Source organism: Anas platyrhynchos, chromosome 10 (genome assembly GCF_047663525.1).
Source record: "Anas platyrhynchos isolate ZD024472 breed Pekin duck chromosome 10, IASCAAS_PekinDuck_T2T, whole genome shotgun sequence".
In the NCBI taxonomy this organism is placed as follows: domain Eukaryota; kingdom Metazoa; phylum Chordata; class Aves; order Anseriformes; family Anatidae; genus Anas; species Anas platyrhynchos.
The window spans coordinates 8,954,713-8,980,603 of NC_092596.1; the positions used below are offsets into that span (position 1 = coordinate 8,954,713).

The following is a 25,891-nucleotide window of genomic DNA, read 5'->3' on the forward strand; positions in this document are numbered from 1 at the left end:
CCCCGTGTCCCCGTGTCCCCGCGGGGCTCCCCCCGCTCCGCCACCGGCCGCCCGTGGGGCTCGGAGCGGAGCCGCGCAGCCCCTCCCCACCCGCCCGGCCTCCCCTCCCCTCCCCTCTCCCCCTCCCCAGGGCCGTGCCGGGCGCGGAGCCCCCTCCCTCCCTCCCCGTCCCCCCCCCCCCCCTCCCTGTCCCCTCCCCTCCCGTTCCCTCTCCGGACTCAGCCCCCCCCCTCCCCTCCCCTCCCCTCCCCACGGGCAGGGCAGGCCGCGGGGCACGCTGGGATTTGTAGTCCTCGGGGCTGCGCGGCGGGCGGCCGGGCTGCGGCGGGCGGACTACGGCTCCCGTCAGCCCCCGCGGGCGGCGGCGGCGGCGGCTCGCTCTCGCCCTCACACTCCGGCTGCCGCTGCCACTGGCTCCGCCGCCGCCGACCCGCCGCTCCGCCGCGCCGGGGTCCCACCGACCCCCGCCTCCGAGGCCACGGGGCCCTGCTCGCTCCCGCAGCCCAATTTCCACCGCAGCCCGGCTCGGGAAACAGGTGCGTGCCCGCCGCCCCCTCACCGCCCCCCCCCCCCCCCCCCACCGCCGCCACAGCACCGGACGCCCGGCCCCGCTCCGCACGGGCACCCCCGGGCCCGTTCGGCCCTCAGCGACCGAGAGGAGAATTGGGGAGGGGAGGGGAGGGGAGCGGAGGGGGGGGGGCACCGGGGATGAAGGGAGGAGAGGGGGGGGGTGAGGCGAGGCGAGGCGAGGCGGACGGGGCGGGCGTCCCGACCCCGCTCCCCGCCGGTCGGGGTCTCCATGGAAACCGGTCCCGGGACAGCTCGGGGCGGGCGGCGGAGGATGAGGAGGGGGGGGGTGAGGGGGGGGGGAACGGCGGCGGCGGGCGGGGGCCGCGGGCGGTGACAGCGCCGGGGCCGCCGCGCTCCGCGCTCCGCTCCCTGCCCCGCGACGGCGCCGCGTGCCCGTGCCCAGCCTGGCGCGGCGGCACCGCCACCGGGATCGGCACCGCGATCGGCACCGGGGGTAGGCACCGGGATCGGCACCTGCCGCTACCGGGGGGTCCCGGGGCACGGCGGGGGCCGGGCGGGGCGGGGCGGGGCGCGGCGCACCCGGGACGGCGGCGCCGGGCGCTCGCGGAGAGTTTGGCGGCGTGGGGGCCCCGCGGCCGGCCCCGGTGCCCGGTCCCGGTGCCCGGTTCCCGGTTCCTCCGCCCTTACCGGGAGCCGGCGGTGGAGTCCCCGTCCCGGCCCGGCCCCGCTAGCGGAAGGAGCCCTCCCCGGGGGCAGCGCGGCTCCATGTTCGGGGCTGCCCCGCTGCGGCCCCCCCACGGCCCTGCCCGGGGCTGCGGCGAGCGGCCCCGGGGCCAACTGTTGAAGCGGGGACGGGCCCGGGGGCGGCGGGGCCTGGGCCGCGGCGGGGCCGCGGAGTGCCCGGGTGGAGCCCCCCCCTCCCTCCCCTCCCTCCCTCCCCTCCGCCGCCCACCCCCGGCCGCGGCTGCCGGGGCCCGGCCTCCCCGCGGGGCTACGGGGACGGGAACGGGAACGGGGCCGTGTGTGTGTGTTGGGGGGGGGTGGGTCCGAGCCCCGGACTCCGTCCCCGCCCGGTTGTGGCGGGGCTGAGGCCGCCGCTGGGGCCCCGCAGCTCCGGGGCGGGCTCGGCGCTGGCTCCGCGGCCGGGCGAGCGCATCGCGGGCCGGGAGGGGCCGGGAGGGGCCGGGCCCCCGCCCCGCTCCCCGCTGCCCAAGGTGAGCGGCGGCACCGGGAGAGGCACCGGGAGAGGCACCGGCACCGGGAGGAGGCGCTTCCTGCTGCCGGAGAGGAAAAAAACCCAACTCCTCCGGCGGCGTGCCGGTAGCCGGCGGTTCGCTCGGAGAGCCGATTCCGTGTCCTCGCCTGACCGCGGGGTGAAACCCGTTCGGGAAAGCATCGCCGGGAGTCCTGCGGCTCTGCTCCTGTGCTGCTCCGCTCCGAGTCCTTGCCGAGTCGCTCCTCTCCTTCTGCATCCGCTGCCGGGGACCCCATTGTTCCGCTGGACGCTGCCCGAGCCGGAGGGGCAGCGAGCGAGGCGAAAGGGCTCCGGCACCCCGCAGCCTGCCCCGTGCCGTCCCGCAGCGCCGGCGGTGCAGCTCAGCCGCTCCCGGTGGCTGCGCAGCGGGGAAGGCAGCGTGCTGCTTGCTGCTTCTCCGCCCGCTCCCAAAAAAAGCATTCCTGCGAAGGTTTCCGGGCCCTGGCGTGGTTTGGCCTTCGGGAGGAAGCCGCCACGGGCACCTCTGGGCTCCGGTGCTGCGGGGTTTGCTGCGCCGTGGGCCTTTCCAGGTGCGGTTTCCAAAACCTTTTACGGATAGCCATGTGTAGTGGCATTTTTTTTTTTTCCCCATCCCTTTAAAATCCACTAGGATGGGCTTTCGTGGGACAGCCCCATCGCCTCGAGCGAGTCAGGCTCTAGTGACAGAAGCTGTCCGGCAGCTGGGACATCCCACTCACCGAGCGCTTGATGCGCAACAAACTTTTCTTTTTTTTTTTTATTTTACGCAGGGATGGGTTTTCTTTTTCTTTCTATTTTTTTTTCCCCCCCTCAATTCATCGCGCCGAGTATTTATAATTGCTTACGGCGTTACTGTGTCTTTAAAGCAGCTTAAGCAAATGCGTGCAGGCAAAGCCTGGCTCAGCACCGCAGCGGTCCGGGGCTGTGCAGGGAGACCAGACCCAGCGCGGGGCTGCTGCCGGGGCCGGGCTCTGTCTCCCTCTGCCTCCACCCAAGCAGAGGGAGACAGACCTGTCCCTGCCGGGTTTTGTTCTCCCAGCAATTTCTGCTTGTCAGTTTGGCCACAATTTCTGACCTCTCTGTGAGAAACGCACAATAAAGCGCTTTTTTTTTTTTTTTTTTTTAATTTTGCTGCATATGATACCCTGTGTGCGTCCTGGGAGAGGACCATCACGATTTACTTCTTTATTTATTTTTTTTTGCACACGGTTCTCTTTGGAGGGGTTTTCTGAAGCGCCGTTTGGGGCTGAATCTCTGCGGATGCATTTCAGGCAGTGTCCCAGTTGATACTTGCTCTGGACCCGTGTCCCTCAAATGGACGCCTGACAATTGCATATAAAAATATATATATATATATTTTCTAGCCTGTGTTACTAATGGCAACGAAGATTGCCAAAGTGAGCAAACTATCGTGAGCAAATGAGACTGTCCCTGTTGGTGCAGATCGTTTCCTCCTGACCCACACGTGCCCCACCGAGGGGCAGCAGGGGCACGTTCCTCCTCATTCCCCTGCTTTTGCTCACGTCGAAGTAAGCGGGTTGCAGGCGGCGGATGCCCAACGGCAAGTCCCGCTCGGCTTCCCTGCAGCTGACACCGTTTTACGCTTTCATCACGGGGGGAAAAAGTGGCGTTCTGGGTTTTGCTCCTCTCTGGGAAAGGAGTGTTACAAAGGTGTCTCCCGTGGGTGTGTTTCCAGGGTCAAAGTGCATCCCTGCCGGCCTCCCACAGTGCCCCCTGGCCAGCCGCGCTGTACAGCACCTTGGAAATCCCAGCGACTGCGTCCTCCCGATGATTTCTTGCTGCAGAGGGATGCGCCGGACTTTTCCAGTACGCTCAGACGGGCAGATCTCCCTTCCCTTCCCTTTCTCTGCGCCGCTGTCCCAGTTATGCAGCGGGGAAGCAGAGCCGACGGGCGGCGTTGCGCCGTACCTGTCAAGAGCTCGGCCCCCAGCCGGGTGCATCTCTTTGTCTGCTCAAAGTGACCCAAAGTGGCATCTCCAGAGCTTGCCCTTGGCCTTGTGAGGTTTGCTTTGTGAGAGCGGTGTGGTGCTGGAGCTGCCGTTTGCTCTGGGGGAGCTTGCTGGCACCTGTAGCCCCGCGTTGCCTGAGGGCGCTGCGCGGCACTCTCCTACCTGCCCAGAGCCCGAGCAGAGGGAAGCCTTGCGCTGTCAGCTGGGAGGTTTTAGGAGGCTGGCTGCTGCTCTTTTGGTGCCTGTCAGCTCTTACCTGGCCTAGGCAGGGCACAGTGCAGACAGCAGCGATGGGTCGGCACGTAGCTGGTGCTAGGGTGGAGGAGAGGAGAGGTAAGCATCTTAAAATCCGAGCCATTTCAATGCTTGGAGATGTAGAGAGCGATAAAATACATAAAAAGCCTGTTGGGGGAGTAAAGACAGCACGGTCCTAAAGCTGAATGAGTTTGCAGCATGACAAAGTGGCTGGCGCGAGCTGTCTCTGTGAGGAACGGGGGAAAAATGCCACCCTGTACCTGCCTGGGTGCACCCAAGGCACTGCAGGGGCAGAGTGTGGTCAGCATCACGGCTCCGGCTGGCCAGGGGCACCGAAATCAGGGCCCCTGATTGGGAAGAAAACAAACCCCATGTTACCTGTGGCTGGGGGTAGCCCCGAGAAGTTGGCCTGGGCGCCTGCCAGCACCAGCAGCGGAGGGGCTGAGCATCACGGCCGATTGGGGAGCTGGGCTGGCTGGGGAATCGCTGTTATTTGCGCTGTTATTTCCCATTTGCAAACTCGTTTTCCTTCGCAAATACCTCCCGCACCTCTGCCGCATTAATGCCAGGGTGAGGGGCAGCGTCGCAGTCAGGAACTTAGTCAGGAAGCCTGGCAGCTCGAGTTAGGATCCCTGAGGGTGAGGAGCAGGCGTCATTTTTAACAGTGCCCGGCATGGAGATTTAAAAAAAAGTTAAAAGCAGCCTGTCCTGCCAGCCTCAGCTTGGCCATCCTTCGACAACTAGTGTTGCCTCGGTGCTGCTGGGATGTTGGGCGAGGAGGATTTCCCTATAATAATTACGGGAAAGGATCTGTTCCCAAAGAACTTCATCTCAGGAAACTTGTTTCCATGGACTGTCTGGCTGTGTTTCAGCCTTGGGTTAAGTCTTGACTTAATTCAAGGGGACTTTGTGTGCAGTTAACTTGAGCAAAAGCATGCTTTTACCACAAAAAAAGACACCTAATGCTTCGCTGGTCCTGGAGCCCGGCACAGACTGGTTTGCATAGCAGCGTCCTGTCCATCTGCAGAGCAGCAAGGGGTTTTGTCGTAATAAATAACAAAAAAAAATTACTATGCTTTTAATGAAGTTAATTCATTAGCGTTCGTTTCCCTGAAAATCTCTCTGAGTGCTTGCTGTCGAAGACAAACGTGTTCAGCACCTTTCTTGCTGGCAATTCCTAGAGCACGCTTTGCTTGGAGAGGTGAACGAACGTTAATTCCACGCAATGAGCCTCTCTCCGTGCAAAATGTGATGTTGATGGTCTTATTTCACTCTAAACTCATTTTCTTTGGAGTTAATTAGAATTGGCCGGGCACCTATTGAGCTAAATCAAAATAAGACTGTGGTTTCATACACACTTCTTTTGGCAGAGGTTCTGGATTAAACAGATCCTGTGCCAGGCTGCGCCCTCTCTCCCTCCTGGTGAACCTGATCTAGGAGCTAGGATGGGTTAAAACCCAACCAGCCAGGGGGGAAAAAAATTAAAATATCTGTTTTTAAACACAGATCTGCAACCTGGTCAAGTTTGCCGGGGCACCCCACGGTTTCAGTGGCGTGGTTGAAGGGGCGAAGGGAGAGAAGGGCTGCAGTGCTTTCTGCTACTCAGAGGCACGTAGGAGAACCCATGCCCTAGTTGTGTTCTCCAAGGGGTTTCTCCTGGTTTAATTACAGCCGTTTCAAGCTGAACTAGCGTAGAAGAGGGGCTTGCTTGTGTTGACTCAACTACAAGTCTTCTTCGATCCAGGCACCCTGCAGCTGCTCTTTCTGGCTCGGCATTGCACAACCTTCCTAGTCGGTGCTCTGAAGGATGCTCTTCTTTTGCCGTTCCTTCCAGTCCGTGTTTGAGAACGTGCCTGCTCTTTTCCCCGTGCTTTATCCCTTCTCATACTCGAAATCTTGGTTTTCCTTTTATTTTTTTTTCCCTTGTTCCTTTTCCATTCCCTGTGGAGTGTCTTTGGCACGATTCCCGCATCATCCGTAGAGGGCAGAGACCAAGAATTCACGAAACGGCGTCCGTCTCCGTGGCTGTGCCCCCCTGGCTCTCTTCTCGTGGCCATCCCACCTCCTCTGTTGGCCGGCTCTTACTCGAGTGCTCAAAACGTGTCCCTTCTCCCAGCCCCATGCACCGCCTTGTTACCGCTTCCCTCGCCAGACCTATTCTCGGGCCGTGCCTGTTCCCTGCTTGTTTTGATGCCTCAGCTTGCCTCCAAACTCCCGTCCTGCGTCGTGCAGCCGCGTGCGTCCCCTTTCCCACTCGCACAGAAGGTCCCTTCCCAGTCCTCCCGAAACAGCTGTCCTGTCACTGTGCTCAGGGGCAGAAACTTTCTCCTCCCCTTCTTTCAGTTTAGCCTAAGATGGTGAAATCCCCGCAGATTGTTTGTTCCCCTATTTCCTTTATGTTGCATTTCTCTCCAAGCATCGAAAGACTCCTCCCCTTCCTGCTCCAAGCCACCTCTCATTCTCTTTGGGTATGACCCTGCTCTCTGCCTTAGAATTGGCCCAGCTCCCCCTTCCATGATAGAGTATTTCTTCCTTCTTACAGCGTGGCTCTCAGTAGCTTCCCCCCTCTTCTCGTGGCTCCCCTTTCCATCGTTTTGCTCGCTCGTACGTGCAGATGTGTCCGGCGCTTCTTTTTTAGCCAGCAAAGCGCCTTGCCCCCATTTCTCCTACGCGCCTGGCCTTTCTTTTCCATTTTCAGAGGATCCCTACTGGCATCCTCGGGCTTAGGCGAGGACACCTGGCAGCAGCTGCGGCCAGGGGGTGCAGTCAGTTCGGCCTGACGGTCCCTCTGCAGCTGGTCTCAGCATAAAGGGATCGTGCGAGCCACCTCTTGTCCTGTTCACAGCTTGTGTCGCCAGGATTTTGTCAGGGAAAAGACAACTGACGGAGATTTGGGATCACGTGGCCCTTTTAGCCTCTTCCCACTCTCCCCCGCTGCACCAAGAACACCCCTCTGCCTCTTTGCCTGCTTTCCCTTCACGTGTTTACAATTCATCGGAATCGGGAACCCCCCTGGCAGCATCTCCGCCGTTTGCAGGCAGTCCCTGCTGGCTCCGAGCTGCGTCGTGCCGTAGATCCTCTCCTCCTTTTCCTCGCCTTTTCCCTGATACGACTTCAGCAGCAAAGCTGCCTTAATGCTCCAACACCCAGCGCTGCACGATTGGCTGCGATAGCCTCCCTCAAAAGCTCCACCCAGCCGACGGTGCAGCGCGGATGCTCGCAAGTCTCTGTGTTTCCTCGTGTTTTCCCCCCCCCCCTCCTCACCCCGTACCTCCGCTGAATACCGGCACCTTCCCGACAGAAGGTGCTGTTGTGCCGAGGCGTGGAGGTGTTTGCATCACGGCACGTCCGATGGCACTGCTGGCAAACCTCTGCCCCCCCCCTCGGGTTCCTCAGCTGCTTCCTCGTTTGAGTTTTTCCGCGTTGAACCCGGCACATGCTGGTTTCTCGAAGTAATACGAAGCCTCGGGGGTGTCCGTGTTTGACCAGGCCATCATCGTCGTGGGCGAAGGTCTGTCTCGAGGCTCTTTGTCCTGTGCTGGAGGTTCCTCCGGAGCGGGAAGAAAACCGGGGGAATCTTGCAAAGGATTCGCCTGTTCGTGAGGTTTCACCGGTGTGAAACTCGCGAGGCGGTAGCCGGAGGCTTTTGGGCAATAAAGATCTTTGATTAAGAGGACGGGCGGACTGTGGATCCCGTCCTGGGGCACTGCTTATATCTTCCAGTCGCCTTCCAGCCCTGAAGCATCTCGCACGTTACACCCACCCTGCCTGATGATACAACGGGGATAACCGTGGTTGAATGGTCGTCCTGGCAGGAGTTACCAAGCCTCTGGTTTACGCTTTTTATTTTTTATTTATTTTTTTTTTTGCTCTCTGTAGGCAGAGTGGCCCCTCGAGCCCCAGCAGGCCCTGGTCGGTGACGAGCAGTTGTCATGATCTCTACAGCACCTCTCTACAGCGGGGTGCACAACTGGACCAGCACAGAGCGGATTCGCATGTGTGGCCTCAACGAGGAGAGGTGAGGTGCGTGGGTGGCCTGCCGGGGGAAGGAGGTGGAGAACGTGAGCGAGGGGTCTGGGAGAGAGGCTCCGGTGGGGCTGCTGCTTTTAGTAGGGGATCGGGCCGAGGGGTGAGGTCTCTGCTTTCTGCAGAGGACCCCTCGGCTGCACCGGTGGGTCTCAGGGCTGTGCTGTTTGTGCACACCATCAGCTTCGTCAGACTTGTGCCCTTAACCGCAAGGGAAAGGAAAGAGGCTTGAAGGGAAAGACGTTTAGATGTAGAGCTTAGGGATATGGTTTAGTGGGGACTGTTAGCGTTAGGTCAGAGGTTGGACTCGATGATCTTGAGGTCTCTTCCAACCTAGAAATTCTGTGATTCTGTGAAAGGCTTGACCCACCGCAAGCCAAGCTACTAAGAAGAGCTCCCAGTGACCCGGGGGGGGTCAGTGCAGACCTAACCATCAGGTGGGAGAGCGGTGACAAGCCACTACCAAACAGGAGCTGAGGGAGGATTAGTGGCCCTGAGGCAGCATCGATCGAGGCTCGCTCTTGCTCTCCAAACCGATGGGTCGGTGCCTTCCTGGAGGCTCCACACACCCAGAACGTTTGCCAGAGCCTGGAAAGCTTCACAGGCTCACAGGCAGCGCGTGCCCGTCGTCTCCCTGCCTTCCTCAGCGGAGGCTTTTGGCAGCGAGCCCTCCCAGCGCCAGCCCTAAGAGCGGGATAGGGAAGAGCCCAGCCTCATCTGGGGCAGAAGCGCGGGCAGGGATCGTCTGCGGCCCTCAGATAACAACCAGAGGACGGCGTCGCCCTCCAGCCACCTCTCCTCAACCGCTCGGGGCTTTGCTCCGAGCCCCAACCGGGCCGCCCGGCCCCGGCCCTTGTGTGGAGGCACCGGGGGCGGGTGAAGGGGGGGGGGGGGGCGGCCGCGCTGCGCCTCAGCCGGCCTCGAGGGGCCGCTCGGGGCAGCCCACGGGGCCCGGGCCGGGCGGCTGGGACCTGCCCCCGGCTTCCCGTGTGGGGAACGGGCACGGGGGCTGCGGGGAGCCGAGGCCTCGCGGGCCGGGCCGGGCCGGGCCGGGCGGGGCGGCCGCCCGCTGTCCAGCTCCTTGGGCCGCCCGGGCTCGGGCGCCCTCTGGCGCCTCGCTCGCTGCCCGCCGGGGTGGAGCCGCCTCGGCCCCGAAGCAGGGCCCCGGGCCCGGCCCCGGTGCCGCTCGGAGCCCCGGTGAGCAGCTGGAGCACGCTGCTTGCTGCTGCCCGCAGGCTGCTCTGCTGGCCCTAATAACGGGGTGCGGGAGGTGTTGGGGTTGGCCCCGGGTGTGGTAACGCTGTGGTTGTTGTTCCTCCCCCAGGAGAGCCCCCCTTTCTGATGAGGAGTCTAAAACGAGCAGCTCCCAGCACTTGGGGTCTCAAGAGTTTTGTGTCAGCAGCAGCCTGTCCAAGGTGAGCTCCTTGTGTGCCCATCAGGGGCAGAGAGGGCCTTTTCTCTGATGGAACAGCTACCCAAGGGGTCCTGCAGGCCCCCCCTCCAGAGGGATGCACCCAGGTGCACTTAGAGCGATGCTCAAAGCTGGAAAGAGCTGTTGGCATGGCCTTCCTGAGCCCTGCCCGCAGGACACGGGGAGAACGTCCTGCCTGCCTCGCTAGGAGCTTGAAACAGCTTGCACAGCTTCTCAGGGTCATCTTCTCCCTTCTGGTTGCAGGTGGAGCTCACAGCGGTCAGCGGTGATGGCAGCGGTGCCCAGGATGCAGACGGCAAGGTGGAGGAAAAGCTTGGACCCAAACTGGAAGAGCAGCCGCCTGATCCCAACCCGAACGCAGAGTGTGTGGGAAAGACTGTGAAAGATGACGTCCAGGGCCCTCTGGCAAGCCAGGGGGATGGCAGAGGGCAGGAGCCTGCGATCCCCAGAGCCGCTGAGCAGGAGAGCAGTGGTGCTGATGCTGCCTGGACACCTGCAGATCCTCCCAGTGACAAGCAGGCTGACGTTCCTCCAGCCTGCTCTGCGGCTCCAGAGAGCGAGCCTGCTGGGAAGGAGAAAACCACCCTGAGCACTGGAGCACAAGGGCCAGCAGTGCTGGCAGAAGGGACGTTGTCTGTGGTTGCTTCCGGCTGCAACACCTCAGCCTCCACCCCTGCTACTTTTACGTTGAGTAGAGTGTGCTTTCCCACATCTCAGGCCCCTGCTATGCAAAAAGTGCCCCTGTCCTTTCAGCCTGGGACAGTTCTGAGCCCGAGCCAGTCGCTAGTGTACATCCCACCACCTAGCTGCGGGCAGCCGCTCACTGTGGCTACACTTCCAAGCACCTTAGGGGTCTCCTCCACGCTCACCCTCCCTGTCCTGCCTTCTTACCTACACGAGCGCTGCCTTCCAGGCATTATTGCTTCCCCAGAGCTGCGCTCCTACCCCTACACCTTCTCTGTCACCAGGCCCTTGGCTCCGGATGCCAAAGTGGTGTCCGTGGAGCTGAGCTGCTCTTCACCTTCAGGTGGAAGTGGTGCCCAGCCCGCTGCCGAGGGCGCTCCCCCGTCCACAGCTGGCCCTTCCCTCTCGCCCAGCCAGCCTGCACCGGCAGCATCGTGCGGAAGCACTGCTCCCTCTTCTGGCACTGGCACGCACGCCAGAGCCCCGGCAGCGCCTGAGCCGCATGCACCGGGGACCGCTACTTCAGTCTCTCCTCTGAAGTCTCCTCCGCAGCTGGAGCGCGAGATGGTCTCCTCTCCGGAGTGCAGCGAGATGCCGCTCGATCTCTCCTCCAAGTCCAATCGCCAGAAGCTGCCTCCGCCCAGCCAGCGCAAAACACCTCCGATGCCCATCCTCACGCCCGTGCACACCAGCGGCAAAGCGCTTCTCACCACGGTCCTGTCCAAGTCCCAGCGTGCAGCACAAAGCACGGGCAGCAGCGTCACCTCGTGTCTCAGCGCCACCCCGCCCTTCGTCATCTTCCCCGACTTCCTGCGGAACGGAGAGCAGGGCTCCTGGGTGAAGAACACCACGCTCATCAGCACCATTCCGGGCACCTACGTCGGCGTCGCCAACCCGGTGCCTGCCTCCCTGCTGCTCAGCAAGGACCCCGGCGTGAGCTTCAGCAGGGACCCGCGCCACCTTCCCAAGCAGGAACCTATTTCCATCATTGACCAGGGAGAGCCTCGAAGCACCGGGGTTCCCTGCGGGAAGAAAGCCAACCAAGCTGGAGCAGAGAAACAGCAGGATCCTGCCAGGAGGCTTCACGGCAGAGTTACTCCGGGAGCTCCTTTGTGTCAGTCCAAGGACATCTCCACCTGGAACCCCGTCCAGGGAAGTGTGTACCCGCGCTGCCCCGTGAATGGAAAACCCTCCAACCCTCAGCTCCTGCCTCTTGGCTGGTCTCCTTATCATCAAACCCCCCTGCTTTCGATTGGCATCTCCACGACAGGGCAGCTGCCCCCGAACCAGAGCAGCTCCTGCAAGCCAGCTGGTGCAGGCGAGCTCCCGACCTTCCTGAGCGTGCAGCCGACGGAGTCGAGCGCCGCAGCCCAGAGCCTGCCGGAGGGGCTGCCCAGGCTCCCGCCCGTGGAAGCTGCCTCCAAGGGCAAGAGCTGCCGGGCCTTGCCCAAGCTCTCTGAGGAGCAGGCCAATTCAGCCCCGCTGAATGCAGGTCCGTCTCCTCAGACCACCGCTTTGGATGGGAAGGGGGGAAAGGGGAAGGTGGACAACCCTCAGAAGAGTCAAGAGTGCGATGGCCCAGAAGCTGACTCCAGCAAAGAGGGCGGTGTACAGACTGAGACTCCCCAGGGGAGCTGTAGCCTCAAACAGTCGGATGCAAAGCCTAAAAACCAAGTGTTAGCAGCCTACTTGTCCCACGATCTGCCCGCGGGTGGGCAGCAGAGCCTGCGGGGGATTCCAGAGGCGCCCGCGGCGAGCCAGCGCAAGGAGCTGGGCTGCGAAGGCTCCCAGCAGCCGCCAGCTGCAGAGCCCCTCCAGTGCGTGCGCCAGGTGGATCTGTGCAGGGTCAAGAAGGAGCGGGTGGAGTGCGACGTCTCCTTTGCATCCGTGACTTGCTTGAGGGCTGGGGCTGCTCCCCAGGCCTTTGCCGAGGTCAAGCTGAAAGGCGTGGGCCAGATCAAGCAAGAGGGCAGCGTGCGCTGCAAATCCAAGCGGCAGCACGACGGGGACGCCAGGCAGGCGCAAAAGAGACTGAAGTGCAAAGCGCAGGATGGCGAGGAGTCCCCGAGCAAATTGGGGAGCCAAAACGTGCACGGCCGGAAGGTGGGTGAGGGGCTGCGAGGAAGGGGAATTGGCTGGGGCTGGTGGGTTACTGCAGAGGTTAGCGGGTGAGCTTGGGGGTGAGGAGGGGAGCTCTCACGGGGGAGGGCAGCGGAGAGCACAGGGCTTTCTGCCCGCGCTCTTTGGCTTTGCCTGGCAGTGGGTTCATGTCTGAAATACCCCGTATCTGTGGGCAGTTGAGAGCAAAAATGGATCTGGGTTGTCAGAAATGCCGGAGGGCACCAGCATGATGAGCGGGGGACGGTGTTTTGTCCCTTCTCCCTTGCTCCTCCAGCACCGTTAATCAGCAGCTCAAGCTTCAGTCTGTGTCCTCCATTCACAGTGGCGAAAACACCACGACAATCTGCACGAACTCAGCAAGCGAGAAGGCCGAACTGGCCTGGCATCAGTGAAGGATCACAACAGCCTCAGGGTAAAGCGTAAGCGTAGGAGGCCAGCGAAGACAGAGTTCCCATCTCCAGCACACCGTGGGGACAGCCACGAGGAAGGTACTGTTGTGAAAGGCAGTGTGTTCTTGCAGGGTCAGGGTGCGGCGGTTTGGGATGTACTTGGTGCTGTGGGACCGAGCTGTAGGTCTCCAGAATGGCCTCTGGAGCTGGTGGTTTCCTACCACAAACTGGGATCCTAAACAGAGCAGAAACGAGCTGCTGGACTGCCCGTCCCAGGCCAGCAGATGTGTGTGCAGGGATCTGTGGCGCTTCTCCTCAAGGGGTGGTTTTCCCCACAGGTTGCCTTGAGAAGAAGCCCAAGAACAACTTTCGGGACTTCATTCCGGTGGTGCTGAGCAGCCGGACACGCAGTCAGTCGGGTGAGTTGGTGCCAGGATCCCAGGCACTGAGACAGCCCTTCTGGGCGCTTCTCCTCCTTGGCAGGTCACTGGCATCCCGGGTGGATTGTGAGCATTTCCCTCTTCACAAAGTCCTGTGCCTGCCTTCTGTCCTGCCTCACGTTTTGTTTTGTTTTTCTTGTAGAGATCTTGGCTTTTTTTTGTCAGCTAGAAATTGCGCTTTCTTGCAGGAAGCATCGCTGGCTCGTCAGCTAGCGTGATGGGAGAGTGTGATGTGACTGGCCAAGGCATTTTACCATTGTTGGAGGAGGATGAGGAAGAAGAGGAGGAAGAGGAGGAGGAAGAGACGTCCTTGAAACGTCGCAAGCTGCGGAAATCCCACCGAGCATCACGCTATCACAGTCGCAGGGCCAGGGACAGGTCTCTGTCGGAGAGGAGCAGCTGTCATGCGAGGAGAACCCGGGAGCTGCCCTGGAGAGTGGAAGCACCCAGGCAGCTATGGGAGCCCAACGACGAGGAGGAGGATGACAGCCACATCAAAAGAAAGAAAAGGAGACGACAGAAAAGTCGGAGATACCAGACAGGGGAGTACTTGACTGAACGAGAGGAAGAACGAGTGGGCTTCCCCCACAGGAGGCGAAAATCCAAAGCAGGTACAATATCAGAAGAGTTTCTGGTACCAGGCCAGGGCCCAAGGCTTTTTTTTTTTTTTTTTTTTTTTTTTCTCCCCTCTAAATAATTACAGGGTTTTGTCAGCACAATCAGAGCAATGGGCTTGATGTCCACAGTGTGAGCCACTCAACTGATCATCTCTTTCAGAAGTGTTTGCAGTAAATTTTTGAGCGTGAAACATCAGCTTATGTGGCTAATTAGATACTGATCTCACCCCCAGATTAAGACAGAGGGCATGGGAAGATGGGGATCAGACGAGGTAGCACAGTGAAACATTTCTGGACAAGCATGGACCCCTGAGAGTGGTGTTCGATGCTCTCAGCTAAAGCAGAGGGAGAGAGGACCATCACGGTTCAACTAGGCTTCTGTGTGCTCTGTTTTGCTTCATTAACTTAACTTGCAAGCTTGTACCAAGGACCGTAAGGATTAACAAAGCCAGAGTGTTTGCAGGCGACAGAGAAATCCTCCCCTGTGGTTTGTATTGGCAGCTCTGCCTTGAGGAGAAAGCCGTGCCACCTGCTTGTGTCCTGCTTCCTGCTCTACCTCTGCTCTTACATTTTCTTCTCTAACTGCCCCAACCGTGCAATCAGAACGAAATCTGTGATCTGTGTTCCCCTGAGATCCAGCAGTCTCTGTCCTCCCTTCTCTCTGCCCATGCAGGGGGCGTTTTGAAGCCGTTGTAAGGATGGGATTGATCCACCAAAAGGCAGGTGTCTCAGAGGGCTGGTAGCTCACCGGTGTGTCTGCTGCGGGTAACTTCTGGTAGGGCTGCAGAAGAGCACGTCTAAGCCATGCTGTTGGGGGAAGCACTTCTGCCAGCTCCCCAGTTCATCCCTCAGAAGCGATGTAGTGGCTGCACAACCGCTGCTGTCTGCTGCGCAGCGTTAGTGCTCAGATCATCAGCCCCCAAGAGAAGCTGTAATGCTGATGAGGCACGAGGAGGAGGAGTAGAGACGACGACTGTCCTCCCGAGCTGTTTCTGATCTTGCCTAGCTTTATGCTGTGTGATCAGGAGCAAAGTTCTGATGGGTTTCCTGGCATCTCTGCAGTTCTCTCCCAGACTCTCTCAGGCTGTCTCCCACTGCAGGCTGTTCCAAACAGAGCCTTCAAAAGTTTGAATGCAGCAGCATTTGGAAGAATTTTCTCCCAGAGCTTTATCACACATCCTAAAAGTGCCTGTCTTCTGCCCAGAAACCAGTTTTTCTTACAGACTGGTTGTTTGGTCCTCAGATCTATGTGCTGCTCTGTGTCAGATTTGGAAATAGTGGCCTAGAGCCGTTGCTTCATTTGCTTCATTGCAGCCTTAACATCCAACGTGCTGCCAGGGTCTGTCTAGCCCTTGGTTTTCTCCTGACTGCAGCAAGCACAGAGGTGATGCAGGGCAAGCACCGAGCACAGCTTTAGCCAGGCTTCAGCTGGCAGGGATTCCCCAGCATTCAGAGCAGCTAAACTGGGGCTGTCCCTAACCAGGCCTTTTGTAGTTAATTTATGGCCCTCGTGGCCAAGAATTTGTCTGAATCCTTTCAGGTCCTGCTGATACTTGCTTCCACCACCCCTGGGTGGCAGCAAAGCCCTGAAGTTCTGTCCTTGCGGTGCAAAGCCCTTCCTTCTGCGTGTTTTTTAACTCTTTTCATCGAGTGCCCCTAAGCCTTGCACAGCAGGACTGGGTGAACAAGATTTCTCCATTCGGATGATCCACCCATTTGTGATTTTTACAAACTTCAGCCACCTCCTTTCAGCCTTCTCACCAGGCAGAGGAGTCCCAGCTTTTTTGTAAGGTAGCTTCTGCACTCCTCAGTTGTTCTGGTTGCCTTTCCCCACTGCCACTCCAGTCACCCTGAGACACGTAGGCCCGAACAGCCTGTAGTACTTGAGACGTGTTTGCTTCAAGATTTTATGTCCGTGTCTACCTAGGTATCATGGACAAACCCATTTTTCTGCAGAAGAGCCTGGTTCCTAGCAATAACAAGATATAAGTGGAAATTATTGGTGGTGATTGATGTGGTGAAGCCTTAGCGTGACTTGGAAGCTGCTCCTGGACACCTACAAAACCTGCCTTGGTGCTGGAGGCAGCAGGATCAGTCATTCACGCAGTGTCCCTAACAGACCCAAGCATTATGTTTCTGAGGATTATCCTCTTGATCCCTTGAAGTAACCCGCAGGGGCATTTCCTAGCTCTTCACCTAGAAATGAAGCTTTGTTCACAAAGTGCCCAAAGCCATAGACAGAGCCATGTTTGACAGACTCTGACTTTGAAAAGCTGCATGCAGATGCCTCTGCTCTCCTTCCATCTGCACAGTGCCCTTCCTTTGTAACCTCTTTCATTCAGACACTGTTCAGAAACAGCAGAGGGAGCTGTACATTATCGTTCGTGGCAGGGTGGTTATTTGGTGACGGGGCTTTGCTTTTTGGTTCCATGCTTTTTCTCGCTGCTGTCGTGCCCCTGCTATGGGATGTTGCTATTTCAATGAAGCAGATTGCGTGTCCTTCCACGATGAACAGGACCCCGCAGCTCTGCATCGTGAAAGGAAGGAAAGCCCGGATTTCCCTTGAGGCACTCGAGTATTTCCTGCCTCCATGCGTATGAAATTGAAACCCTAATGCCCTGCTTAAGGGGAAGACATGAGAGGGCAAGGTAGGGTCTGGTTTTGTAGGCCATGACTGTTCATGGACAGCTTAAAAAGGGGACGCCTCCTGGATGTCCTGTTCTCTCTAAGGGGTATCCCATCTGAGTCCTGCTTTTAGCCTTGCAGATAGGAGGGAAGCATGCAGTTACCCCACTACATGCTGACAGGCGTGCTGACAAACTGCGTTCTCTGAACTGTTAGAGCTAAAGAAAAACCTCAGTGAGTTGTGTGAGAGTCCCAGATCTCAGCAGGTTTGGTCTTTTCAGACTAGGGTGGCTGTCTGCTGTTGTGCTTCTTGTGTCCATGCTGAGCCCATCTCTGATGGGGAAACTTTGCGTATTTGCTGCTTGTGTCATGCTATGGGGCCTCTACCGTGGTCTGGATTTCTGGGTGTGTGGCCATCAGAGATGAGTGATTTGTTTTGACTGGTTGCTGCTCCTCTACCTACAGAAACTCCATCATTCCCGTTTCTCCTTCAGATTTTAGGTACCGGAAGCAGAAGGAGTCTGCGCAGGGTAAAGGCACAGAGCTACAGCTGAGGAGCAGGCTTTCCCCGTCCCCCCGAAAATCTCAAGGACACACAGACTTTCGGAATGGCTTTTTCCTGGAGAGCTCAGACAGCTCTCCTGTCCAAGAAGAGCTAGAGAAACCATCAGGAAAACGCAAATGTAAAACCAAACACCTGGCAGGAATCTGTGATGAGGGGAAGGTATGGCTTGAACTGGTGGGGAGAAATGAGAGGGTGTTTCCTGTCTGTGAGCCGTGCCTGCAAGTGCTAAGAAGTTGTATTCATTTTTTTTTCCTTTTTCTTTTTTTCTCCAGGTGAAAGGATGCTGGATCCAGCCCAAAATGCGCTCTCCGAAGAAGCCCCAGGACTCGTGGCCGCTTTGTAAATCCCATTGTGTCAGCCCAGGGAACTCCCCTGAGTTGCCTGTGGCCCAGCACATTCCTCCCGAAGCACGGCGGCTGATAGTGAACAAAAATGCAGGGGAGACCCTTCTGCAGCGAGCAGCTCGCCTGGGCTATAAGGTGAGTTTTGGTGCCTCTGGCTGCTTTGTGTACCGTGCTGACTTATTTTGGTTTGTGTGTAACCAGGCCTGCAACGCTGTCGTTCCTGTAGGATGTGGTGCTCTATTGCCTGCAGAAAAAGAGCAGTGACGTGAACCATCGTGACAATGCTGGCTACACAGCTCTGCACGAAGCCTGTGCGCGGGGATGGATCGACATCCTCCACATCCTGCTAGAGCACGGCGCCAACGTGAACTGCAGTGCGCAGGATGGCACAAGGCAAGTCAGGGAGAGGGGAGGGGGCGCTTCTGGGGAAGCACCAAAAAGTTTGGAGGCAGTCAGCAGGACGTGTTTATCAGGAAGATCTATCAGTCGTCACTAGATCTGTTTTAACCCAAAATGGATAATTTGCTTTGCAGTCTCCTCCAGTGTCTTCTTTTTTTCTGATAATGCTCCTGTCCCCGCAGGCCTGTCCATGATGCGGTGGCAAATGACAACCTGGAAACCATGTGGCTTCTACTTTCTTATGGTGCTGATCCCACTCTGGCCACTTACTCTGGGCAGACAGCTGTGAAGCTTGCCACCAGTGATGTGATGAAGCGCTTCCTCTGCGGTAGGTGGCAAGCCTTGGGGTGGCAGTGCTTCTGTGTGGCAGCATACAGGGACCAAGTTTGGGTGCTGAAGGGTTTAGAAGTGCCTGAGCAGTCAGTGGCTGAGTAATTTTAGCTCTGTGCTGTTGTGTTTATGTTTTTACCACCCAACTTTTAATTATAGACAAATATATCATTTACCAAATAAGAGACAAGTCACTTTTTGATCTCTAATGTGCAAGACAAGAATAACAGCAATGTCTTTCTATACTGTTTAAATAGAAGTAAGATGAGTGTCAGGGCTTTTACACAACAGTGAGGAAGAGAGAGATGGAGTAAATGGTGGTGGTTCTCAGATAAATGTAAGGTAGAAAATCTCCAGTTTCTAAAAAGTCTTGTTTGCCAGTTGTCTGTCTGTGCTCCTCCAGGCTTAATATTATGGGCACATGTTGGTGATGCAATTTTGAGCTTGAGATGACTCTAAGAACCTTTCCAGCCCATGTAGTGTTGTCAGTTGTTTTCCCCTTTTAGCTTCTATTTCATGTTCTTGGGCCAGGGCAATGCTGTATTATCCTGAGTGAAAGTACCCTTCTTACAAGTAAGTTATGGTTCAGATTCTGCTGTACTGCCTAACTTTGCAGCAGAGAAAAAGCAACAGAGATGATTTATCTTACCCAGGATCAATGGATATATATGCCAGGATCACAATGTGACCAGTAGATAAGCATTAATCATCTCAAATTTTCCTCTTTAGATTACCTTCTGGATCTCCAGGGGCGCGCTGATGGGGATCCTCAAACAGCATGGGACTTCTACAGCAGCTCTGTACTCGGTGAGTTCAGTCAATCCCATTTAATTTACAGCAGCAGAGCAGAGAGAACTGTGTCTGTGAAATAACGCATCATGCACTCGGTTCTGTCTTCCCTCCCAAATCACATCTCAGCTATCTTGCCATAATGCTGCATGCTGAGAGTTCCCAGTGCTCCTGAAAGGGATTTTTTCTTTGGGAAACTACGTGTTGGGGGTCCTTCTAAGCAGGCTGCAAACAGTGAGCAAGACTAGACTCCAGGTGCTGCTGGTGATTCCCTCTGTGGAATCCCTCCCAGCCACTTCCAAGATGATAGATCATCACTTCCGAGTCCTTCGTAGAGACTTGGGTTACTTTTGCTGCCAAGCTAAAAGGCTGTTGATTTTAGTTGCTCACCCCTAGGTGCAACCTTGGGCCAAAGAAACTGTTAAAACCACAGCCTCCTTCCTCTGGATTTCTAATGGATTTCTAATACTTGAAGCTATTACAATCCTTTAAGAAGAATCCTCTTGACCAAAAGAAAAGTAGCTTCTCTTTGACTTAAATATTTCAAAGATATTGTCCCTTTTGATTTATCACTGATTTCTACCTGGATTTCTTAGCTAAACAAGGAAATTGTGTGGTTTGCTGGGTAAGAGAGTGGCTGTCATCATTTACTACAGCATGCTGAGTTCTTGGTTGCCCAGAGAGCTTACGTGCTTGAGTATCTGCTTGTACCCCATTCATCAGTGTCCTTTCCTCCTCAAGATCCTGGTGTGAGATTGTACACTGTCAAATTCTTGTACCCTGTAGGAGGCCCACTGCCACTTGCAAGTAATTTTGGAATGTGCCATCTTGGTTTTGCTTTTTGCATACCTAATAGCATAGATGTGAATACCTTTGAACATTTCTGTCCTGTGTGGAAAAAAAAAAGCTCCTTTTACCTGTTTTTTTGGTGTTTTGTTGTTTTTTTTTTTTCATCTGGCTAACCTTCAGGGGGATGAGGGCTATTGGGGTGCCATCAGTGATGGCAGTTCACTGCTCACAAGGAACTTGCTTAGATGCTTGGCTAATACGTGAAAGGGTGCTGCAGGAAGCACTGGGGACAGCATTTCATTTCCTTCCCCTAGACCTCAGTTGAGCTCCTCAGAGCATTTCTTCACTGAGGGTGGAGAAAGACAACTGTCTCTGTTAAAACACATCCTGCTTCTTCCAGTGGGGCTTCACACTAGCTCCTGTCTGCTGTGGGTGTCTCCTGGGTCCTTGTCATTCACACAGTGCCATTTATCAGGCTTTGTCTTCCTTCTATCCCGTGCTGCCTGAAGTTGGTTAACAAGTCAGACCAATCCAGCATTAAACTGCCTATACAATTCCTGAGAAATATCTTTTCAGCCTCGCTCCAGTGGAAAGATCTTTCCATTGCTGGGTGGGCTGATGCATCTCAGGTGCTTCAGACTTCAACAGTTACTTGCACAGAGCACTTGGGAGAACTTAGGTTCTTCCCAGACCTGAGGCTGATGATCCCAAGAGAGACGGGACCACGAAATATTCTGAAACACAATGACATGATGTCACACAAGCTATATTTCCCTCTGTGGCTCAGAGAGAGGAAGGCAAAGATCCCAAGCTGAAGTAGTAGCACGCTGCTGTCAGATGGTCAGTCTTACTGTCCTTCCTTTCACCTCTCTGTTTGGAGTGTTTCCAGTGTAACCCTTTCACTTGCTTTTGTGAGTCTGTGGGGCAAGATGCAGCAAGGAATGGACCCAGCTAGAAAGTAATCCTTTCTTCAATAGTCACCTCTGGTTCCTGACAGCAGATGGTCCCCAGGACAGCGAAGTACCTGCTGCAGAGTAGTTGACCCAAAGTTTCCCTTTCCATCAGAGCCACCCACTGAAGCACGGATCATTACATGTCACTCAGGATGGAGGAAAAATTCCTGGCCCCTGCTTGATCCATTTCTATTCTTTGAGGCAGGAATGTTGTCTGCATTTTCCCTTAGATCTGCAAATCTCTGGGGGCCAAAGGAAAATGAGACAAACGAGGGTGTGGGATCTCTAAGGTCTGGGTATGGTAAGCTCGTCAGCATCATACACTTCATGTTCCTGTAGCTCACGATACTAAGTCCCACCGCAGGGTTTTGTTCTGCACCTGGGACTAGCATTATTGTGCCTGATTATCTCTGTCTTGTGGTGGCACAGGATGTTCTTGTTCGTCAGCAGCTTTCACTCAGGTTAACAGACAGGACTGAGTGTGAGCAGTTTTCAGGAGAGATGTTGGGCCATTGTTTTTGCAACATTAAATGCATTTAATTCTTTTCTCCCAAGTTGTTCAAGAAACGTGGTGTTTTTTGTCTTTTTTTTTCAGTGATGGCATTTCAGCTTTGCCTAGCAGTGATACCAGAGCAATATTCATGTCACTTATTTTTGCCCTTTTCTACAACAACTTTTGAAGATCGAAGTTCTTCTGGTTCTTAAGGATGTTTTTTTTCCTTGGCAGGACCAAGACATTATTTAATTTTTTCCTGAGACCCATGTGTGAATACATCTCCCGTCACCAGCTGTAGGTTGTCTATTAACATAACATTCCTGCTAGGTGCTGCATTTATTTGCAGAGCAGTATGGTGCCTGGATCTTGCTCATGCAGCACACCGTAAGATTTTTTGGCAGCCTTTTCTTTCATATGTGGTCTTGAACTTTTTTTGCATGATTGGTTTATTTGCTTACCAGCACATTTAGTCTACTTTGCTCTGTTAAATCTTCACTCTATTTTCTGGAAGTTTTTGGAGTTATCCTATATTATCTCAGCAGGCTCTGCAAACCCAAGACTATTCATACCCTTTATGAATAAAACCCAGGCAGAAAGCTATTTTTCAACACGTGCAAGCAAATCCTGCTGGAGCTCAGAAACCTCCTAGAAAAGCTAGCTTTATGCCAGAAATCTATGAAATCATACTTACTGTTGCTTTGTTTTAGTAAGCTTCAGATCTGCTGCACAGTTTGGTGGCACAGTCTTGCAGTCCTTATTTAGACACAATTACTGGCATGTACCTCTAGATAACCCACCGACAGTTGTCAAGAGTGGGATCTGGGTGGCAGAGTACTCGAGCAGAGAGCAGTGCCTTCTTTTATAGGATCTGTGCAGACAAAGCATCTTGTACACTCACCTCCTTCCTGGCTGGTACAGATTCTTCCAGGCTGCAAATAGCTGTGCTAGTAAAGGGGTGAGAGGTGAGGCCATTTCACAGAGAGTGTGTGCTTGACCCCAAAAAATACCTGCCAAGTCAAAGTGTCTCATCTTGCCAGCAGGCAGTCCCTTGTCTCATGTGGGATCAGTGTAAACCTGAAGGTCGCTATAATGTCAGATGTTCTTCCTACATAACTCACTCACCCTGTGGAGCAGCCTTGTACTCTTGAGAGTTTCTCCAAGATGAGGGGCTGGAAAGCCCTGAAAACTTTGTGGTGTTGTGGGGCCATGCGTGTGGGATTGTGCTGGTAGCTGGTCCGGAGTTATGCCCCAGGGAGTGATGAGCACTGGCTAGAGTGAAACTGAGCAATACCAACGTCTGTTTTGCTTATTGCAGAGGGGAAAGATACCATTGGATGCGATCTTCTGCTCAACCCTCCGGGAAGTTCAGACCAGGAGGAAGAGGAGCAAGATCCTGACAACTTCATGTTTGAGTTCTCAGACAAGCCGCTGCTTCCCAGCTATAACCTCCAGGTGTCAGTGTCTCGCGGGTGAGTCTCTTTTCCTGCAGCAGAGAGAATTTGGGTGACATTAATGCTGCAACAGAAGGGGGCTCATGGGCCTGAGGGTTAACCTCCAGGTTGGGGGTAATGTGAAATGTTCAGGTATTGAAAATTAATGCGTGCTTGAGGAAACTCTTGAGAGCCCAAGCTGCAAAGGAGACAGGTAGTGTGGAGTTTGGCTTGTTACGTATCCGTCCTGTAGATCTCAGAGTTTGCCAATGGATGAAATTACCTTTATCCTGGTTCTACATGTAGAGACACAGAGACATGGAACTAGGACAGCTTTCCTAGTAGCAGCAAACTGCTGTTGCTGAGGCAGGATAACCCTCTTGTGGCACACTCCCTATCTTATGCCATCTCATAAGAAAGCATGGCATAGACTGTTTTTAAATTTTTATATATTTTTTTTTGAGTAAAGCCCCAGTTGGTTGATGAAAAGGTTTCTGCAGCAATAGTCAGCAGCAGCTTGCATTGATGGGTCTGACAAGATGGTTTCTCCTGTCATAAGGAGGGGGTTCTTCACAGAGAGGGTGGTTGCACACTGGAACAGGCTCCCCAGGGAAGTGGTCACTGCACCGAGCCTGTCTGAATTTAAGAAGAGATTGGACTGTGCGCTTAGTCACATGGTCTGAACTTTTGGGTAGACCTGTGCGGTGTCAAGAGTTGGACTTGATGATCCTTAAGGGTCCCTTCCAACTCAGGATATTCTATGATTCTATGAGAGTCTGAGTCAGGTCACAGCACTGGAGCACTCCTCCCTTCTCCTGTGACACGATGGTTATTGCATTTCCTTGGCCTGCAGAGAGGAGAAGGATGAATTGGAAGAGGGATTGAGAAAAATGCCTCTCTTCTGTCTAGCAAATTTCTACTCCTGATAATTTCTGCCCAGTCACTGGGACAAGTACGGTAACCAGGAGAAATGGCTAGAAGGGAAATGGAGCCCCTGGTGACAGCAGACCGGGGGTGCTGCCGGGACATCCCCTAACACACAATCCTCTTGCTGTCCTCGCAGGCCCAGCAACTGGTTCCTCTTCTCCGACGTGCTCAAGCGCCTGAAGCTGTCCTCCCGCATATTCCAGGCCCGTTTCCCACACTTCGAGGTCGCCACGCTGCCCAGGGCGGAGTTCCAGCGCCAGGTCGCCCTCAGCCAGGTGCTGGCTCAGGACGAGGTGCAGGAGAGCCCCGAGCCAGCGCAGGGTGCCGCAGAGACAGTGGAGCTGGTGCACTACGAGCCCGAGCTGCTGCAGCTGCTGGGTTCGGCGGTGGAGTATGAGGCCTGGAGCAGCTGACGGGGGCAGGTCGCTCCCTGCATTACAAGGCAATAATAAGGACCAACGGGAAGCAGCCCTCTCAGCGCCAGCAGCAGGGACCCGAGTCTTTGGCCAGCCAGTCCTCCTCCTCCTCACGGTGCCTCGGTGCCAGCTGGGGCGAGAGGACGCTCGCCTCCAAGGACTTCCCAGGGTCCCTTTGTGATGAGCAGCGGTGGTTGCAGCTCTCTGGCAGCCCCATCCAGCAGCAGCAGGAGGTGAAGCCTTCTCTGTGGGGCTCGGTGGGCTGGAGCTCATGGGGCAGTGACCAGCTCGAGCTCTGCAAGCGCAGGGCAGTGGGTGCCGCTGCACGTTCCTGCCTGACCCTGTGGAACTGCGCCTCTCTGTCTGCCCTCCTCCCTGCCCCCAACGTCTTCCATAGTATTTATTTAATTAGTATTTAATTTGTAATGTTTCCTTTTGTTTTTGCTGAGTCTGTATCACTGTGATTATGTGAGCTGCGGGCTACGGGACGAGGGCTTCCTCCGGCCCCTCTCCAACACTCCCCATGGCTGGCGCTCCCCCGGAGCACAGCCCCTGAGCTGCAGAACTCTCACACCTCGGCTGAGGGCCTGGGGACAGTCACTGCTCTTAGCTTCGGAGCCAGCTTCTGCTGAAGGCACTCTCTCACCTGCCAGCCAAGAGCCAGCCGCTCTGCTCCGTCCTCTCACCAGGCTCCTTCCCGCATTTCATTCCCTCTGCTGCCCTCAGTCCCCGTCGGCTGTCGCGGAGGCAGCTGCAGCCTGCGACCCCGAGCAGACCCCACGCTTCCAGCAGCTTGTCTCCCCCTGGGGTCTCTCACCACTGCAGAACCCCCCTCCCCTTGCCCTGCGCTGTGTCTGCTTGGCTTTTCCTCACTCCACGGCCCCTCCTGTGTCACTGGGAGCAGTTCTACTGGTGAGAGCGGGCACGGCGCGCTGGTGCCAGCCACAGGGGCACGGGGCAGGGCTGCTCCGCTCCCGGTAGATGGTACAGTTTTATTGTACAGGTGCTAACAGGACTCTGAGGACGGGACAATCTGTTTTTTTGTTTTTGTTTTTGTTTTCTCTGGCTCTCCCCTGCTCAGCAGCGGGAGCAATGGGTGTTGTTTTTTTTTTTCTTTTTTTCTTTTTTTTTTTTTTTCTCGTTTGTTTGTTTTTTTCTTTGTGTTGTGTTTCTTCCCAGCCAGGGCAGGTGTACCCTTTCCCCTTGGACTCCCAGCTGCTGGCCTCCACTCCCTGAGGGGCCCAGCATCTCCTTTTTTAAGCCGAGGGGTTTTGCCTTTGGGTGTGTATTCTGGCTGCTCTTTCTGATTTCTGTTTTATTATAAGCAACAGGCTGTGGTGTCAAAAACACTTCTGTACAGAAAAAACCTGCATCAGGCCCCCTGTGTCTTGCCTCTTTTCCTTTGTCCCATGTCTGTTTCCTTCTGTGCCCTGAGGAGCTGTGGGAGAAGCTGAGGGAGGGATGCCCAGCTCCTTCTCAGCCCCTGGGGGCCCTCCTGCCCCACAGCCTCCCAGAGGGCAGCCAGATGCTAGGGAGGGGAAATCGCTGCTGCCCCTGCAAGGGCTGGGGTGGGTTCCATGCCTGCTGTCCCCATCAGCCACAAGGCTGGGCGCAGGCTCAGCGGGGGGTTGCAGCGCTGCAGGAAGCAGGGACGTTGTTCTGCACGGTGCAGCCGTGCCTTAGGGGCCATGGTTTGACCAAGAAAAGTTGGTCCAGAGCTCAGTACCTGTGGAAAGGGGCTGTCGGCGCGAGCTCCGGGACATAGCTGGGCACCATGGCCTGGCCCTACAGCTGGGCTGTAGAAAAGCCGGGCTCTGCAAGGGCCAGCGTCGTGCAGGGATTTGGGGTCATCACTGGTGAGGGCATCCCTCTGCACCCCAGCCAGTACAAGAAAACCTGAAAGGAAACAGCAGTATGGTGCCACTGCACGGCCCTGCTTCAGGTGGCTGTGTCAGCGAGGGCAGGGGCTGTGCACACGCTGCCCTGCGTCCTTGGTCCCTCCTGCGCTGCAGCTCTGGTGCTGATACGGGCAGCGGTCCCTCCCCTGAGGGCTGGAGGCTCTGCATGGAGAAAACACCGGAGGGAGGCTCCCCAAGGATGGGTTTGCTGGCGCAGAAAGCAAACTCCCT

General features: G+C 56.1%; 1 protein-coding gene across 2 annotated transcripts; it reads left to right on the forward strand.

The window, feature by feature from the left end:
* Positions 1-396: 396 nt before the first annotated feature.
* BCORL1 (BCL6 corepressor like 1) lies at positions 397-25,146 on the forward strand. Of its 2 annotated transcripts, none has more exons than XM_038184546.2 (14): positions 397-536; positions 7,870-8,008; positions 9,341-9,431; positions 9,692-12,235; positions 12,576-12,741; positions 12,981-13,061; positions 13,271-13,693; positions 16,819-17,048; positions 17,162-17,368; positions 17,460-17,626; positions 17,815-17,960; positions 18,692-18,769; positions 22,305-22,458; positions 23,483-25,146. In XM_038184546.2, the coding sequence occupies exons 2-14, from the start codon at positions 7,923-7,925 to the stop codon at positions 23,757-23,759; spliced, it is 4,650 nt and encodes a 1,549-aa protein (XP_038040474.2). In that variant the 5' UTR covers positions 397-536; positions 7,870-7,922; the 3' UTR covers positions 23,760-25,146. The 2 variants fall into 2 exon arrangements, with proteins under 2 accessions (XP_038040474.2, XP_071899188.1); XM_072043087.1 differs by lacking the exon at positions 397-536 and adding an exon at positions 901-1,024.
* The last annotated feature ends 745 nt before the right edge of the window (positions 25,147-25,891 follow it).

Coding starts and splice junctions, on each gene's coding strand:
- BCORL1 (XM_038184546.2), top strand. CDS start 7,923: ATGATCTCTACAGCACCTCTCTACAGCGGGGTGCACAACTGGACCAGC. Junction 13,062..13,270: donor CCGGACACGCAGTCAGTCGG/GTGAGTTGGTGC, acceptor GCTTTCTTGCAG/GAAGCATCGCTGGCTCGTCA. Junction 17,627..17,814: donor AGTGCGCAGGATGGCACAAG/GCAAGTCAGGGA, acceptor CTGTCCCCGCAG/GCCTGTCCATGATGCGGTGG.